The 17,543-nt window shown below is 61.2% G+C and overlaps 2 protein-coding genes across 3 annotated transcripts in view; one reads left to right on the forward strand and one right to left on the reverse strand.

The window, feature by feature from the left end:
* PLCB3 (phospholipase C beta 3) overlaps positions 1 to 3,784 on the forward strand; it is a 22,218-nt gene extending 18,434 nt beyond the window's left edge. Inside the window, exons 28-33 of one of the 2 annotated variants that reach the window (XM_067544047.1) lie at positions 145 to 289; positions 605 to 681; positions 772 to 861; positions 1,246 to 1,303; positions 1,576 to 1,662; positions 1,959 to 3,784. In XM_067544047.1, coding sequence (XP_067400148.1) covers positions 145 to 289; positions 605 to 681; positions 772 to 861; positions 1,246 to 1,303; positions 1,576 to 1,662; positions 1,959 to 2,114 — 613 coding nt within the window. In that variant the 3' untranslated portion in view covers positions 2,115 to 3,784. The remainder of the gene's footprint in view (positions 1 to 144; positions 290 to 604; positions 682 to 771; positions 862 to 1,245; positions 1,304 to 1,575; positions 1,663 to 1,958) is intronic. The other variant, XR_010918938.1, reaches the window with a different exon arrangement.
* LOC137150251 (sodium/calcium exchanger 1-like) lies at positions 3,272 to 14,446 on the reverse strand. The gene is made up of 7 exons (XM_067544048.1): positions 14,323 to 14,446; positions 9,521 to 11,287; positions 7,293 to 7,399; positions 7,040 to 7,164; positions 6,384 to 6,483; positions 5,961 to 6,233; positions 3,272 to 4,803 (listed from the first exon to the last, which is right to left on the reverse strand). Exons 2-7 carry the CDS (start codon positions 11,263 to 11,265, stop codon positions 4,427 to 4,429), a joined length of 2,727 nt encoding a protein of 908 aa, XP_067400149.1. The 5' UTR covers positions 11,266 to 11,287; positions 14,323 to 14,446; the 3' UTR covers positions 3,272 to 4,426.
* Between the last annotated feature and the right edge of the window lie 3,097 nt (positions 14,447 to 17,543).

Below are 17,543 nucleotides of genomic sequence, written 5' to 3' on the forward strand. Positions count from 1 at the left end.
ATCCTAGCCGTGGGCTCCTACCCCCAGCTCTGCCAGTGCCCCTCCATCCCGGCCCACCGCTCCCAGCCCTGGGCTCCTCCCCCAAAACCCTGCCCCTCCACCCCAACCCCCGCCCTTGCCATGCTGACAGTCTGGCTCTTGCAGTGACAACGGCTCGCTGGAGGCACTGGAGCAGGAGGTGTCTCGGCAGAAGCTGCAGCTGCAGGAGGGGCAGATGCGGGGACTGCTGCAGCTGCGGGAAACCCAGCACCAGGTGGAGAGAGCCTGCAAAAAGGAGCACCTGCGACAGGTACCCGGGGGGGGCAGGTAGGGGAGCATGGGCATAAGGGACAGCTCAAACAGGTTCCCTTCTGGAGGAGGGCACAGGTCAGCTCCCAAAGATACCCTTGCATTGGGGATGGGGGTCACTGGGGATGGTGGGGTTGAGGATCCAGGAGCTGGGAGGGGAGGGTCTGGGGGGTGGAATGCGTGGGAGTTCAGGAGCACTTTGGTGGGGACAGCGTGGGATAGCTAGCGTTGGGAGGGGAGTTTGGGGGGAGGGAGGGTGTCAGGGGCAGGGATCCAACAGCAAATGCCCTGACACCCCTCCCCACCCACCCACAAGGCCCAGCAGCGGCTGCGGGAGATTGCCCAGGACTGCCAGGCTGCCCAGCTGAAGAGAGTCAAGGAGACAAGTGAGAGGTGGGTACCAGGGGAGGGGGAGGTGATGGCACTGAGTTCCCCAGTACATTGCTTTCCCCAGGGGTGATAGATCTCTGTGCCACTCCCCAGGGAGAAGAAGGAGCTGCAGAAAATCCTGGACCGCAAGCGGCACAACAGCATCACAGAGGCCAAGTCCCGGGAGAAGCAGAAGAAAGATGTGTGAGTGGCGGGGGCGGGTGGGAGCCAGCGGTGTTGGGCTGGGGGGGGCGAGGTGAGGAGTGAGCTTCTGAGGGGGAACAGGAAAGGAGGGAGCTGGTAGGAGTGGGCCCATTGCTGCGTGACCTCCCACTCCTAGGGGTGGGGCTTAGGGCTGTGGCTCCTGCTGTATATGGGGGTGATGGGGAGGGGAGGCAGTATGAATCCAGGGGCACAGAGCCCTGTTTCACTGGTGGGAGAGATGGGGCACAAGTTCCAGTGCCGGGGCGGAGAGGGGTATGTCCCAGCTAGTTCTGAGCATGCTCAGTCTGGGGGACTGGAGTTGATCCTTTATGGGAGGGGGGTCGGCCCCCTGACGGCTACTCTCTTCCTCCCCCATCCCTGCAGGGAGCTGACGGAGATTAACAGGAGACACATCAACGAGTCAGTGAACTCTATCCGCAGGGTGAGTCCCCCCACATCACCCCGCTCTGCTCCCCATGTGCCCGCTCGGGGGAGTGTGGGGAGAACAGCCAGCTGCCCCCCATGTCCCTTCCCACAGGTACACGGGAGCCCTGTAAGCTCTGAGCATTACAGGGGGCAGCTCTTCCAGTAGTTCGGCCTCTCATTCATTCCCTGGGCAGTAACAGGCTCTCAGCCCCTCTCCCCCCCCACCCTGGCAGCACCCCTTTCCCTTGGTCTGCTCCCCCCAGTAATGCTCTTTCCCCCGCCCTGCAGCTGGAGGAGGCCCAGAAGCGGCGCCAGGAGAAGCTTATGTTGGGGCACCAGGAGATCCTACAGCAAATTGAGGAAGAGGAGCCCAGGGTGAGCGTGGAGGGGGGGGGAGGAGAGATAAGGGGGGGAGTTGCAGTACCAGGGTGTCTCCCCCATGGGCCCAATTGCCCTAGCAGGAGAAACCCTGGGGGAGTGAGTGCAGCGGGGGGGGCAGTGCTGTTCTAGGGTCACTTCCAGGGGAGCCATGGATGCCTGCTCTGAGGGGAGGTGCCATGGGCCCATCATGCTGTGTGGAGGGGTGACTGTGCAGCTTCAGGCTCCCTGGGGGCGAGGTGTGTCTTTCCCATAGTGCCCCCCACCAACACCCCTCTACCCCTTCCCTGCAGCTGGTGGAGGAGCTGGAGCGGGAGTGCGAGCTGGAGGCACAGGCGCTGCCCCAGGAGATCCGCCACTTCCTCCAAGCTGAGCTGGAGCTTGGGGTGAGCAATGGGCACCCCCCTGCTGCCCTTCAAGAAAAGGAAGATGAGAGCACTGTGCTGTGAAACGGGGGCAGGGGCTGGCACAGAGCTCCCGCTGCAGAGACCACCGTGCTGGGAGACACCGCCCCACTGGGGAGACAGATCCACTGCAGAGCATCTCCACACACCCTGACATCCAGCATGTCCTGGGGAAGTGGGAGGTGGCTCTGTGCCCCCTACATGCACTGGACCAGTGGGGCATGCAGTGTCTCTGCTTTAGGGGTGTGCTCAGAGGCAGGGGTGGGGCCTGTGGTGTAGGGGTGGGGCTACATGGGGCGGGGCCACTGCAAATACACTAAGACACACTTTTTATATATTTTTACTCTTTTAATTAGCGACCCTCACCTTGATGCCTCTGAAGGGCTGCCCCCCAGATTATTCAGGGGGCTTGGTGCTGTCAGGGGGCTGCCTCATTGTGAAGTGGGGGCTGTACACTGTACCCTTCCCTGACAGCCCCCACCTGAAGATGAGATTATGGAGGAAGGACTAACCTGTGTGCCCCACTTATGCCCTGGGGCTGTGACACTTGGGGGGACCTCAGAGCAGGATAAAAAGGGCTATTTTTATATCAAATCTTTTTTAATCCTATTTTTTACCGATTTGTATCTTTGGAGTTTTGGGGGTGGGGGGCAGCTGGGTTTGAGACCCCCTTCTTCCCCAGGGAAAGATGTAACATAAGAGAGCCTTTTATTCTTCTACAGATTCTTTTGTATTGAGGGAGTGGAATGGGGGGGGTGTTAAAATGCCCCTCACTGTAACTTTTTTTCCTGGCTGTCTGTAATTTTTTTTTTTTTTTTTTTAATGTGGAATTTCAATAAACCTGGCTGCAGGGAGTGATCCACTGAAGGTACAATGCATGTGCTGCAGGCTGGGCTAAATCTACCCCCCACACACACCACTGCTGGGCTGGGAGTGAGCTGGGGGGGCATGGGGAGAGGTGTCATCCCCCTACACAGCTGCTGCTCTGAGACTCCCAGCCAGCGCCCCCTCAAGCAGAAAGACAGGACATTTTTAGTACAAAGTTTTATGTTTCTATTTGTTTCTCGTTTTGGTTTTGGTTTTTTGTTTTTTACAAATGAAAGATGCAGGCAGTGGGAGTGTAGATGGGGGAACAGGAACTATTAGGGGGAAGAAACGGGGGTTTAACCAGCCAGCAACAGGCAGACACAGACAGACAGATGAACAAGTGCAACACATATACCGACTCACAAATGCTCACGACAGACAGACGCCAGGACAGGACACCATGCACGGGAGAGGGGGGTTGGTACGGCTGCATTAGTTATCGCCGCACTCCAGCTCTCCAGGGGTGGAATCTAGGGAGTCGGGCTCTGCTTGTTGTTGTTCTTAAATAGAAAATAATATTTTATTTTGTATCTTTTTAAATAAAATAAAATCAACAGACTAGAAATCTGGGCTCTGTACAGGGGCGGAATGGACGGGAGTGGAATGGGATATACTCCAATTCGTTGCTGTTTTCCTTAGCAAGACTTTGTGCTGTTTTGGGGGCAATGGGCGTGACCTCAATATTGAATTTGGAGTCTCCACCCCCACTGAGACCCAGAGGGGTCCCTCCCCCTGGTCCCAGTGAGTCCATTAATAATGGTGTTTTGGGGTGAGGGACACAAGGGTACCTGTGCTTGGGATCAGGGAGGTTTAAAAACAAAGTGGGGGAGGGAGAGACTTGCCCCCCCCCATTTGTGTGCTGATCTCTGCAGCCTCGCTGGTGGGGCTGCTGCTGTGTGCCAAATGCCACATTACCTCCCCTACCCCCCCAACCATCCTGCCACCTGCAGCAGGGTCACCCCCTCCTGAGTTCCTCCTGCCCCCATGGCAGAGTGGGGAGACTGCAGATGGGAGGGGCATGGGGAAGGAGGGGCTCTCTGGGGTGTGTGGACAGAATTACCTTTTTCCCCCTGCTAAATCCGGAGTGCAGCGTGGGAGGGGCAGTCTGCACTTGGAATGTCCTTTGTCCCCTTGTGAACAGAGAAGGAGACAGGACCCCAGGGCTGGGAATGCCCAGGGTGGGGGAAAGGGACTCCCCAGTGTGGGAGGCTTCCCCACTTTGAGCGGAGCAGGCGATGGGGGAGGTGGGAATGTCCGGTGCTCCTGGGGCAGTTGTGCTCCCCGGCCCCACACCTGGCGCTGAGCTGGGGGGCCTAACAAACCAGGGGTTGTGAGGGGCTTCCCCCAGAGCTGGTGAGCACTCTCCCCCCACAGCCGGAGGCCTCGCTTCCCAGGGATTGGGGCAGGAGAGTTCTCCCCACCCAGAGCTGAGGCTGGGGGGGTTCCCACCTGCTAGAAGATGGGGGGGGGGGTCTATCTCCCCACCGCTCTCAGAAGCCCTTGATGTGGCAGTAGGCTTCCAGGGAAGCCAGCAGGATGTAAAGGAGCCAGAGAGAGAAGAAGAACAGGGCAGTGAGGATTTTGGGGGTGCGGGGACCCCCCAGCTCGCCCCCCACAGGCGCTCGGCGCCGGTACAGCAGCACGGCGATGCTCAGCAGGGCGAAGATGGTGAAAAGCGTGACTGAGAACGCCAGTGTGCCCGGTGCCACTACAAAGCGCTGGCCCTGGCTGGCCCAGTACCCGGCTGCGATGGTCCAGGCCACCCCAATGCCCAGGAAGACGTTGACTGCGTTACTGCCAGTCACGTTGCCGATGGAGGCATCCGCGTATTGGTCCTGGATTGCCGCTGCCCGACTGGCAAAGGTATCTGCAATGGAAGAGGGCAGGTTAGTGGGAAGGGGGAGGGGGACAGGCCAGCGTGAAGTGTTAATGGGGCTGGTGGGGGAGGGTGGGGTGAAGTTAGTGGGGGGGATGGGAAATTGAGAGAAAAGTCAGTCGGGGTGTAGGGGGAGGGTTTAAGTGGGCAAGGGTCTCGGGGTGTGGGACTAGTGGGAAAGTTCAGTTAGATGGGGAGATCAGTAAGGGGTTAGCAGAGGGGAAGAGAAGAGTTAGGGGGGAGTGATGCAGCGGGTGACATGAGGGAGGGGAATTAGTGCAGCACCCCATCCCCACCCACTCCCATATCCCCTACCACTCCCTGCTAACCAATCAGAGCCCTGCTGACTGCCCCCACTTCCTCCAGCACAGAGCCCCCTCCCCCCAGGCAGCACCCTCTTCCGCCACGTGTGCCACAGTGGGCATTTTCCGTATTATTTTTTTTAAGCCTCTGTGTGCCTCAGTTTCCCTCCTTATAAGTATGTGCAAGTCTCCTGCTAAGACAGTGCAGGAGATGTGGGTGTCACCTTGCTGGATGGGTGGAAGGAACAGGGTCATTAAACAACAGGCTGAAACTGACCTGAATCAACAGAGCATCCAGCAAGACAGAGATGCCCAAGAACTGAGCCATCAACACCTAACGGCCGAAAAACTCGGGAAAGACAGACAAGGGGGAGAGGAAGAGAGCGAGCACCACAGATGGGCCAGCCAAGCTATGCTGGACTCCATCAGGGCACGGCTTGGACCAGAACAGCCGTGGTTTAACCCTTGCCTCCGCTAACCTCTGACCTTTCAGCTGCTGTGACCAGGTGTCTGGGGTGGGACCCGCCCATGGCACAGACTGCCTTGCCCGTGTGACTGTGAATGCTCCCTGGGAGCACTGCACCCAGAGGAGCACGGTCCAAGCCTCCCATGGCTGGTTGGATCTGATCAAGGGAACGCTGCTGCCAAAGGCCCAGTCGTGGAGGCCACGGGCCTGCCCCAATGGAACTGTGGGTCTTTAGGGCCCAGCCCACTAAAGGGGTCGCTCCCAGGAGATCGGTTACATGCTGGGGCATGGCCCCACCCCCTGAGACTCTGTGACAGCAGGCACCAAGCCCTTGCACCCCATGGAGCCCCCGTGCGGTGTCCCCCCCCCGCCCCTCTCACCGGGCACAGAGGTGCCGAGGGCTACGAAGACCACAGCAGTGACTGAGTCCTTGAGGCCAATGGTGCAGCCGAAGTGCGCGGCCAGGTCGCCAGTGAGCGCGGTGAGCACCCCGATGAGCGCGATGGAGACCAGGAAGCAGGCCCAGCCCCCCCAGTACTCGGTGGGGGGCACGAAGGCGAAGAGAACCTTCCAGAACACGGTCAGGAAGTGCATGATGTAGTCGAAGCAGGACGGGAGCCGCTCCTCGCCCGTCTCGTCCTCGTCCTCATCCCCTGGGAGGGACAAGGGGTAAGATGGGGGTAACCCTCTGCACCCCACGACCTCCCTTGCACCCCCTCCAGTGCTCCTCACCCCCCTCCAGCTTCCCCCTACCCTACACTCCCTGCCACCTCCCTGGGTGGGGTGCGCTCCCCGTACCGTACCGGCGCTGACCGTCACAGCACTGACGAATTGCTCCCTCCAGCTGCTGCTCCCCACAACCAGTGCCAAGTTGGTTTTCTTGATTAGTTTGTCCACTGTACTCTGTGGGGGGGGGAGGGGAATAAAGAGGGGTGAGATGGGGGGCCGAGCTCTGAGGCCCAGTGTGGGGGCAGAGGGGGTGGGGCCCAGATGCCCAAGGGGGGGGGAGGCCAGGGGCTGCAGTGTGATGCTGGGGGGGGGGCAACATACCTCTGGAACTGCCCCCTCACCTCTGGACTCCATCTGCGCTCCTCAAAGAGCACCTGGCTCTGGCAGCCTTGTGGGGGGGAAGCCAGCAATGGACCCGAGTCTCTGGTGCATCATCTCCCTCTCCCCCCCCAGCTGTGCCAGAAAGGGCACTGGCACAGACCAGTATATGGGACGGGGGGGAAGGTAGCAAGGGAGGCTGGTGGACTCTCTCTGGCCCAGTTCAGCAAGGGGGGTGCCTGGAGGGGCTAAGGGGTTGCTGGGGGTAGTGTGAGTCCAGGGGGGCTGGGGTACCTGGGATGGTGTGGAGGGCAGATGAGGAGATGATGCATGGGGGGCCTGAAGTAATGGGGCAGATGGGGCACAAGTAGTGCATGGGCAAAGGAGGGATGGGATGCCCAGGGGCACTTACCTTAAACTCGTAGGACTCCTCGATCACCACCTCAAGTTTGGGGTGTTCCCCCAGACTGGGGCACCCCATCTTGGCGATGGCGGCCCCCTCCTCCCCCTCGGTGGTACGGTTCTCATTGGAGTCACCTGGGGTGAGAAGAGATACAGGGATTGTTATCCACTGGCTTCCTGTGCCGCCCACTGCCCCATCCATCCCAAGCCCCCCAGTGCCGTGGCCTGTGCCCCCCTGTATTGGCGTCCCCCTTCCCCCGTACCGTGCCACAGCCCCAGCTCCAGCAGCTCAGGGCGGCCCAGCTCCAGGTGGAAATTCTTGTTTTTCTCATACTCCTCGTCGTCGATTATTTTAATCTCGATGAATTTCCTGGAGGGGAGAGATCGGGAGGTGGGGTGAGATGGGGGGGCTGCACTGAGGGCCTGGGGGTGCTAAGGCTCATGTGCAAGGAGTGGGGGGGACTCATCCGGGCCAGTCTGCTCCAACTGGAGCAGGTAGGGGTCCATGAACAGTGGGGGATTGCCCCATAAGCAGGGAGTTGTGCTACCATCTCAGTTTATCTGTATGTCAATCAGCCTGCTGCCCAGGCCATCCCCCCTTTCTCCCCCCTCCCCAGCTGGCATCAACTCAAAACTAATTTGGGACAGGTAATTACAAGAGGGAACAGCTGTCCCTCCGCTCCCTTCCCCCAGCCCCCACTGTGCCACCTCCTTGCCCCTCCGCCAGCCCCCCACTGCCACAGCTCTGTCCCCCCTCACTTACCTCCCCCCATTGTGAAGCAGCAGGCTGGGGGTTAATGGATGCTGCAGTGCTGAGTGGGGGGGAGAAGGGGGATCAGCCAATGGGCTTGGGCCATTTAGGGGGGCGGCTCCCAGGCCCCACAAGCCCATTGGCCATAACCAGAGCACAAGGGAATCACCGGCTGCTTCACCCCCTTAGTGAACAGGAGCCTGACTGCCCCCCTCAGCTCTGCCGGTGCCCCTCAATCCCACCCCACAGTCTGCTGCCAGCCCAGAGCTGGCCTCAGACTCCCAGCTCTGCTGGTGCCCCTCCGCCCTGACCCCCAGCCCCTGCTATCCCAGCTGCGGGCTCCCCTGCACGCGCGCCCCCCCCACCCGTGGGCACTGGGGGATCAAGCCCTGGCAATGCAGTCACTGGCCGCACCCTCCCCCTCGTGCCATCTGTTCTGCTCTCTCATTATGAGCACAAAGGGCCCTTCGCTCTGGTGGTGCTGGGAGCAGCTTGGGGCGGGCGGGGGGGTGGGGGGGGAACGGAGCATAGGAGAGGAGCAAGGGAGGGTTATCTGCCAGCTGCTGGGATCTCAGCACAGAGCTTCTCCCGCCCCCAGCACAGCCTGTGTCCTCCCCCTACCCTACTGTTCCTTCCGCTGTCCCCTATCACTGACCCACCCCCCCTTGGCCTGAGCTACCCCCCTGTAGGCAGGGAGCCCATGGCTGCTCCCCATTGATTCGCACCCACCTCGCCCAAGTGCTGGTGTGCTGGGGCTCTGCTCCCACCTGGGGGCACGCCCGTGCTCCATCTGCTCACACTCACTGGTTCACACTCCCCCTCCCCACTCACACCCATGTTCCTCCCTCGTCATCCTGGCAAACTGAAGCAGGGCTCCCCCCAACCCCTTGTCTGGGCTCATGCAGAGAGGGGGCTGGGAGCCCACAAATGCCATGGGGACACGGGGGTGGGGGGAACCCCTGTACAGTGGTGAGGGAGGGGATGCCTTGGTGCCCCCTGCTTTTCCTGTCAACCACCAATGGCCCAAGGAGGTTGGAGTTGAACCCCTGGTATCCAGAGCTGCTCTCCCCTGCCCACAGCTCTGCTGAGATGCTGCGGCCTTCTCCTCTCTCCCCCCCCCAGCACTCCAGGCTCAGCTGCTGGGGGGGGTGGAGTGGCTGCTCCAACAATTGCCTCATTCAGCCCCCTGCCAGTGCTCTCCACGCTGACATGCAGCCCCTGCTATCCCAGGCCTGGGTTCCCCCCAGCTCTGCTGATGCCCCTCAGTCCTGATTCACAGGCCCCCTCACAATTAAATCTGCAGGGCTGCTCATCTCCATCCATCCCCCTCCCTCCCTCCGACAGCTGCTTTTTCTGGGGGCAATGGCATGGCCAGGTTAATGAGGATCTATACAGGAGAGAGGGCTGCATAGGGAGAGCCAGGGGGATAGGCAGGGTGCCCTGCAATGCTGGCTCTCCCCAGGTAGCTGCTCCTCTGATCCCTCCTCCCACCTTGTCCCTGACCCGCCTTTCCCTGGCCTCTGTTTCCCCAACATACACACCAGGCATCCTTCTTCCTGCCACCCAGCACCCTGATTACCTCCCCTAAGCAGCTGTCCCCTCTCCCCAATCGTTCCCCCACAGACCCTGCTGCCTGTCACTGGTCACCCCCCCTCGGGCAGAGCGAGCAGAGCGTCGCTCACAATCCTTTGCACCTGCTCCCTTAGGGCGCTCCCCCCATTTCCCCTCCATGTCTCTCACGTGGTCTCGTCGTTGAGGAACTCCACCTTTCCCTCAGCCTCCTCGTAGTCCTCACCAGCCTTTGCGGTACCCTCCACAGTGTGGTAGGGCAGGGCCACGCGGCCCCGAGCCCCCGAGGTGCGCAGCACCCGCACCCGCACGGCCCCCACGCTCTCGCTGACACGCACCGAGGCGCCCTCGAAGGTGAAGATGCCAGCATGGTCGTCGTCAAAGATGGTGACGGTGGCAGTAGCAGCTGGGCCCAGGCAGGCCTTAGGGGACGGCTCAGTGCATGGTTCGGCCCATGTGGCCCGCACGTTGCTGAGATGCACGCGGAAGTACTCGTCCTCCTCGAAGATGTCATCATCGATGATGCCCACCCGGATTTCGCGCTGCATCTCGCCCGGCTTGAAGAGTAGCGTGCCCTCGGCAAACTCGTAGTCGGAGCCGGCATTGGCTGTACCGTCCTCGGTGCGGAAGTCCACACGCAGGGCCATGCGGGCCACATCACCACCGCGCCGCTCCACCGTCAGCACCACCGCGCCACAGTTCTCGAAGCACTGGTAGAGTGCCGGCTCGAAGGCCACCCTGGTGACCGAGTCGTCGTCCTCAGAGCGCACCTCGGGCAGGCTCAGAGCTTTGCGCGCCTGGTCAGCCGCGTGTTTCTTCAGGATGTTGCCTGCTCCGATCATCATGCGGGTGGCCTGGATGCGGTAGAAAGCCCGACTCTTTTGCTGTTGCACCAGCACGTGGTAGTTGGCCATCTCAATCAGCTGCTCCATGTCCTTCTCTGGGTGCTTCTGCCGCAGGTCCCTCAAGGTGCGTGCCATGTCACGCCGGGCCTCCTCATCCCCATCTTTGCCTGCCTCGCCCACCCCGTTGGCCTGGGAGCTGTCCAGCTCCACCTCCAGCTTGGGGAGGGCTGCCTCCCCTTCAGTCTCAATGATCAATCCCCGGGCCTTGTCCGCACGGTACTTCTTCTGCACGTACTTGTAGAAGAGGAGGCGGCGGTCAGCCAGCCAGGCCTGCACCACGCAGATGGGGAAGAAGAGGAAGGTGAGCAGGCCTTCCCATACCTCCACCTGGCCGGGGGAGAAGCAGGCCAGGATGAGGTAGAGCCAGATGTAGGCGAAGATACTCCAGGCGGCCGTGACGAAGAAGACGCGCGGGTGCTTGATCCGGCGCGTCTCGCCCTCGGGCACCACCTGCACGCACACGGCGATGATTACAAACATGTTGAAGGCGGCGCTGCCCACGATGGTGCTGGGGCCCATGGTGCCTGCCTGGAAGCCGTGGCCCACAATCTCGATGATGGAGAGCAGGATCTCAGGTGCTGAGGAGCCCAGCGCCATAAGCGTCAGGTTGGAGACGGTCTCGTTCCAGATGCGGATGGTGGTGGTGCTGGTCTCGCCATTGGCCTTCTTCACTGTGATCTCCTTCTCCTGCGAGGTGATGACCTCGATGGAGGCCATGAAGCGGTCGGCGATGATGGACATGCCCAGGAACATGTAGACCAGTGCCACGAAGTAGACAATGGCCCGGGCCACCTTGTCGCCTACTGAGGGGTTCTGGGGTAGCCACACGGGCAGGATCACCCCCTCCTGGCACTCTGTGGCCTCCTGGCACAAGGTGCTGAGATTAGCTCCCTCCAGCAAAGATACCCCCTGCGATGGGCCCCCCAGCCCCTCCTCCACCTTGGCCGGGCGCAGTGGCAGGCTCAAGGCCAGGAAGAGGATAGAGGCCCCAAGGCGGGAGAGGAGGGGCATGGTGGGGGCTGGCAGGCAGGACCTGCAAGAGAGATGGGGACACAGTGAGGAATAAGGAGAACACCTGGTAGCTGGTGAGGAGGAGTGGGAGGTCACCGTCAGCCCCTTCCTTGTGGGCTGGCTGGGGCTGCTCCCTTTGGGGTTGGGGTGCTGTGGGGAGAAGAGGGGCATGCAGCAGAGGGGCAAGGCTAGGAGGAAGGGGTGGGTGCTGTGGGGGGGCATAAGAGGCCATGATTGTCTCCTAGTTTCTTCTCTGCCCACAGCTGGCCAGCACCCCCTGGGCTCCCTTCCCCCATGGTCTGTTCCTCCCCATCTTTCTCCTGGCTCCATTCCCATGGCAATACGCACCCTGGCCCTTTATCACCTGAGGCTGCAAAACATACTGCATCCCATGTCAGCGCCATTGCTCACTCTAACCACTGCATTCCCCCTCCCCTGCTGGAGACAGGGGCTTGATTAAGAACCCAGGAGTCCTGAGCTACTGGACCCATTTCCCCTCCCAGAGCTGGAAATGGAACCCAGGAGTCCTGGCTTCCAGTGCTCTCTGCCTTGGGGAAGGGGGAGAAGAGAAGAGGCTGGGAGTCAGGACTCTGTATCCCGTGGTCCAGGCCAGTGGTTCAAGGCAGCGCTGGTAGCTGGTTCCCAGGGCCTATCTGTGCTCAATGGGCTAATCCAGCACCAGCCAGAAGTGAATGGGGCCTGGGGCCTGCTGGGCATCACAGGGTGGGTGCTTGTCCCAGCTGGGGTCTGGAGGGAGAGGGGGGCCTCTCCAAACTCTGGCAGGACCAGCTGCCCCCTCAATCTGCATTAGGGGGCTCTGACCTCTCCACCATAGGGCAGCAGGATTGGCACCATGGCAGGGTGAGGGGGGCATGTGGGAGTGACCCCCTCAGCCAGCCAAGTGTGGGGAGCCCAGACCCATACCAGTACCCTTCCAACCAGTTGCCAGCAGAGCCTGTCAATTTGGTGTCTGCCCCCACTCCAGCCCCTCAGGCTGCCTATGTCCAAGTGTGTGTGGGGGTGTGTGGGTGGAGGGGGTCTTGGGGCTGGAGGGGGCCTGTGGGCGTGTCCCCTTTCCTCTGCTGCATGTAATGGGTTTTGGGCCGATCCCCATTAATTCGCTCAGGCAGTGACGTTTGGTGTGGGCACTCTCTCCGCCATTCTGGTGGGTGCCCACAGCTCTGCCCCACATCCCTCAGCTCACACTCCTCCCCTGTGCTAGCTTCTCACCCTGCCCATACATACACACCCCAGCCCAGCTGATTTCCCTCCCCAACACACAAACACTTCCCCCTGCACCAGCTCCAACTGCGGATTCCCCAGAGCTGGGGATGGGGAGCAGTGTTTGGAGGCGCCCGCTGCCTCATCCCCAGGCCCTCCCTATCCCACAGAATGTCCAAGAGGCCCCGCACTCCTCCCTGACTTCTCTTCCCCACCCACCTGCTCCCCAAGGAGTTTGTGCCCCTTGCCGTCCCCCATCCCATCCCCAGAGTCCCTCCCCCCAATTCCCTGAGCTGTCGTCCTGCCCCCTCAGCCTGTGCCAGGCTATTATAACAGAACCTTGCCCCAGTGGGAGGGGCAGAGACTTCATCCCCCCTTGGGACTGGCTGGGGCTCACATGAACTTTACCTTAGACTGCTCCAGACATGGCCAGGAGCCCCCATCCTCAACTTTCTGGGTGGTCTCACCAGTGTGTGCACAGGGGCCGTGGGTGAGTGTGCAAGGCATTGCTCTGGGTGCACAGGGGCCGGGGGGTGAGTGTGCAAGGCATTGCTCTGGGTGCACAGGGGCCGGGGGTGAGTGTGCAAGGCATTGCTCCGGGTGCACAGGGGCTGGGGGTGAGTGTGCAAGGCATTGCTGTGGGTGCACGGGGCCGGGGGTGAGTTTGCAGTGGGTGTGTACCATCAATACAGGCGGAGTGTCCCTGTCCACGCAGGGCTGGGGCACTACGTGTACCATACTGCTGTGTGTTGCACATACATCCACTGTGCCAAGTGTTGCTCATTCATGCCCCTTGTCCCCCCACATGAGGCACTGCACGCATGCCCCCATCCCCCCAGTGCATGGCATTTTCCATTTGCTGTCCAGTTCTCATGCATCACCCCAGGCCACCCCAGTACTTGGGGGGGATTCCCCTGCCCTCCCTGGGAGGAGATCCCCTCCCCCACCAAACAGAAGGCAGGCTGTGTCAGGCAGCAGAATTTCTGGAGAATTGGGGTGGAGCCCCAGGGCAAGGACAGCAGTGGGGGGCAGTGAGACCTGGGACAGTGAGATCCAGACCAGAGACCCCAGTGCCCCACGTTGGGGAGTGCAGGGGGCGATGGATCTGCAGAGGAGAAAGAGCCTTACATGGGGGTTCTATGGGGGATAGGGGAGCCCCAGGTAGGAGGGGGAGCTTTTGGGTGAGCTACCCGAGGTTGGAGGGGGACGTTTTGTGGGGGGAGCATCAGATTTGGGAGGCAGTTTGATAGGGACCGGGGCAGCCCCACTCTGTGTACAAGAATTCTTTTAAATCCACAAAACCCAGAGTGAGGCCCCTGCACTCCCAGTGCCATCTCCCCAGCACCCTGTCAGGGGGCCAGGTCTCCTGTGTCCCCAGCCCCCCCATTCCAAGACACACACAACACATCCCAGCAGCCTCTCTGGAGCTCCTCTCCCCCCAACTCGCCCCTATGTGGCTGCCCTGGTGTCTGGGACCTCCCCCTCCCGCCTCAGCCCAGGAATGCAGAATTGGACACATGCAGACGAGCTCCCTCCACCTCCCACCCTCCCAATTTTACCTCCCTCAAATACCCCCTTTTTTTCTTTCTATGCAACTTTCCTCGATTGAGGGAGGGCTGCAAAAAAATTCAGAAGGATTGAAAATGTAAGAGGCAAGATTCCCCGGCATCTCCAAACCCCGCCACCCAAAACCCGCAGGGGGTCTTCCCTGAGCATCAGTCAGGACAGGGGGACAGGTCCGTGCTCCCCCACCCCAAGGCAACTTCCACACACCTCCCCGCTCAGATCCACGGGGGCAGCGTCCCCCCAGACCCCTCTCCCCAGCTCCCTCCTTACCTGGTGGCGGGTCAGGTCGCAGCAAGCCCTCCCCTGCGGGGCGGAACGCGCACACGCTCCCCCCCCCCGCCGATGCTCAGATCTGTGGGGCGCAAAGAAGGGGATCCCCGTTAACTGGCGTTGGAGGGGGCACAGGGCTGCTCCTGGAGTCACTGGTCCATCTGCAGCTGGGAGAGGAGGGGGGGTCTGCACGAGCCCTCCCACAGCCTGTGCCTCCCCCCCTTGCTGCAGAGCCCCCCAGCCGAGCTACCCCCCGATCTGGGGTCCCCTCTGCCGCCAGGCTGCGGGCACCAGCAAAACGGCCGAGCAGAGCCCGGCTGCCGGGGACAGGCGGAAGATGCTCCCGCTCGCAGCTTCATGCTCCACCCTGGCGAGGGATGGATGTCTAGGGAGGGCACCGTGCGCAGCCTGCAATGGAGAGGGGAGGGGTGGGGGGCTGGCTCCTAGCACGGACAGCGGAGACGGGTGGGGGGGGAGGGAACGGGTCAGTGCCCAGGGGAGCGGGGGTTCCCCCGACCCCCACTGCAAAACAGCACACCCCAACCCCAACCCCGTCACCCGCAACAGACATGCACGGAGGTCCCCAATACGCCCCACCGCAAAATAGCAACAACAACCCCCCCCACGCCTGCAAGCCAGACACTGAGGAAGGAAGGAGGGAACCTTCCAGTTACTCTGCTGCTCCCCGACCCCAGATCCCCCCCCGAAAAATCCCTTTTCTAGACCCTCCCCGCACATGCTCTCCATGCACATGCCCTCAGCCTGCCACATCCCCCTCCACATGTTTCCCTTCTTGCCCCTGTCCTCCTCCCCCCCCCCCCCCCCCCAATTGCTCCCCAGGTGATTCCCAGCAACGCCTCTCCCAGCAGGGGGCGCTGTGGGGAGGGTGAGAGCGCTGGCTGCGGGGGGGGGGGAGTTCCTGGCTACTCCAGCAGGGGGCGCTGTGGGGAGGGTGGGAGCGCTGGCTGTGGGGGGAGGTCCCAGTCACCCCCTACCCCCTCTGTATTCCTGTTCTCGATGTGTCCCCGAAATCCCCCCCCCCCCCGACAGTGTTCAGACACGCCCATTGTCTGTGGCTCAGGACGGGGTGTGTGTGTCTGTGTCCTTATCTGATCCCCTCCCAACCCCCCTCCCCCCCCCCAGTGCGGGAAGCGGCGGAGGGCAGGGCTGTGCCCCATACAGGTGTGTGGCGGTACTGGTTAAGTTGGGGGGCTCAGGTATATTCCCTTGGGGGGTATGGGAGGGGTGCCAGGTTTATTCCCCTGGTGGATCCGGCTTTACGGTGATGGTGGGGAATTTGGTAGGTGGTGGGCAGGGCAACGCTGAAATCTGCTGGGGTTGCAGCGGGGGCCAGGAGGGCGCAGGACAGGAGATGCCAGGCTGGAAGATGAGGGGGTTCCCTTGGGGGTGAGGGAGCTATGAAGTGTGGGGGTCCCATGGGGCGGGGGACTGGCAGGTGGGTGCTCCCATGGGATGGGGCACGCGCTGTGGGGATCGGTATGGAGGGGCTTCCTGCGGCGGTGCGAGGCTATGGGGTCAAGCAGGGGGCAGCTCTTGTGTTTGAGGAAGGTCTATGGGATTGGGGTCAGGTGTTCCTTTGGGGTGGGGGGCTTTTGGGGTCTGAGCTGGGATCGGGGGTCCGAGAGGACACCTAGGTCTGCAGGTGGTAATGAGGTCTGGATTGGGGTCATAAGGGGAGGGGCTCCCTTGGGAGGGAGGTGACTATGGAGTCGGGGAGCGGGCTCATAGGTGGAGGGGGGTGGCTCGGGATTCATTCCCTCCTGCGCCCCCCACTCCAAGTTGGTGCTTCCAAACCAGCGCCCGGGCAGCGATGAGGTGCGCCCTCTGCTGGTCGATGGCTCGTACTGCTCCCGGCAGGCTCGTCCAGATTCTGCACCAGGGTGTCACGTCCTGCCCCCCATGAAGAGCGGGGGGAGCAGATCGGGGGGAGCAGAGCAGGGGGAAGGGAGAGGGGGCTACCTTGGGCGCGGCAGGATGAAGGAGTCTGATGAGGAGGGGAAGGAGGTTCCCCAGGGTTGGGAGGGAGGTAATGTGGTTTGGTGGGGGGGGAGGGGGAATCTCGCGAAGGCAGGGAACAGGGAAGGTGGGGTCCTCCAGACAATGGGGGTAACAAGGGGGAAGGGGGCTCTCCCAGAGATGGGGGGGTAACATGGTCGGGGGCAAGGTTGGGCAGGGAAGTGGAGGCTTCCTCAGGGTCAAGTGAGGAAGGGGGAATAAAGGGGAGGAGTTCCAGCTTCCACAGAAGGTGATGGTTTAAGGGACAGTGCTGGAGAAGGGGCAGCTCTCCGGGGTCAAGAACGGTGGGTAACGAGATAGGGTGGGGGAGGAGAGGTTGCCAGTGGGGTTGCAGGGGTCAATGGAGTTGGAGGTAACAGGGTTGGTGCTGGGTCCTGAGTGGGAGAGGATCCCCCGGGGCTGAGGAGATCTCCCTTAGTATCTTCCCAGGTGTGGGGTTGAGTGCTATGCTCCAATAGGACAGAAGCTCTACCACAGGAGATACCCACAGTGCTCACAGCAGAATGCACGTCACAGACGTATTGCTGTGGGGTGTGGACCCATAGGCATAGAGACATAGAGGGGCAGTATGCAGGTAGGGACCATGCAGCAACACAAACACACACAGTGCATATGCTGAGCATGCACCTGGAGGTGCAGGCAGGCAGTGTGTGTACAGGCATGCGTTGTGCACCCTGATTTATAGCTGAGGTGCAGGGTTGCAGCATAGAGCATGTGCATACTCTGTGCATCCCAATTTGTAGCGGAGGTGCAGGGATGCAGTGTGGGGTAGGTGCATGCACCATGCATTGATTTATAACTGAGAAGCAGGTGTGTAACATAGATACATGTGAGCAGAGGTGCAATGTGGGGTGCATTCATTCACCCTTTACTATTTGTATTACTGTGGCTCCTAAGAACCCCAGTCATGGACCAGGACCCCATTGCACTAGGCGCTGTACAGACAGATCAAAGACAGTCCCCGCCATAACCCTTCCAATCTGAACCGAGGGATGCGAACAGATGAGGGAGTGCAAGGAAAGGAGAAGAGCCAGTGTTGGCCAGCATGATGCAGCGGTCTCAGCAAGCTCTGGGCTCTGAATTATATCTGAGGGGCTGCAGGCTGCACTGTTTGCCAGAATGTAGAGCTAAGCCTTCGATGCAGCGTGGGGTACATCCATACACCCCGATCTGTACCTGGCCTG

The sequence above is a fragment of the Emydura macquarii genome, unplaced genomic scaffold (genome assembly GCF_026122565.2).
Source record: "Emydura macquarii macquarii isolate MOO-44397 ecotype Brisbane River unplaced genomic scaffold, CSIRO-AGI_Emac_v2 contig_968, whole genome shotgun sequence".
Lineage (NCBI taxonomy): Eukaryota > Metazoa > Chordata > Testudines > Chelidae > Emydura > Emydura macquarii.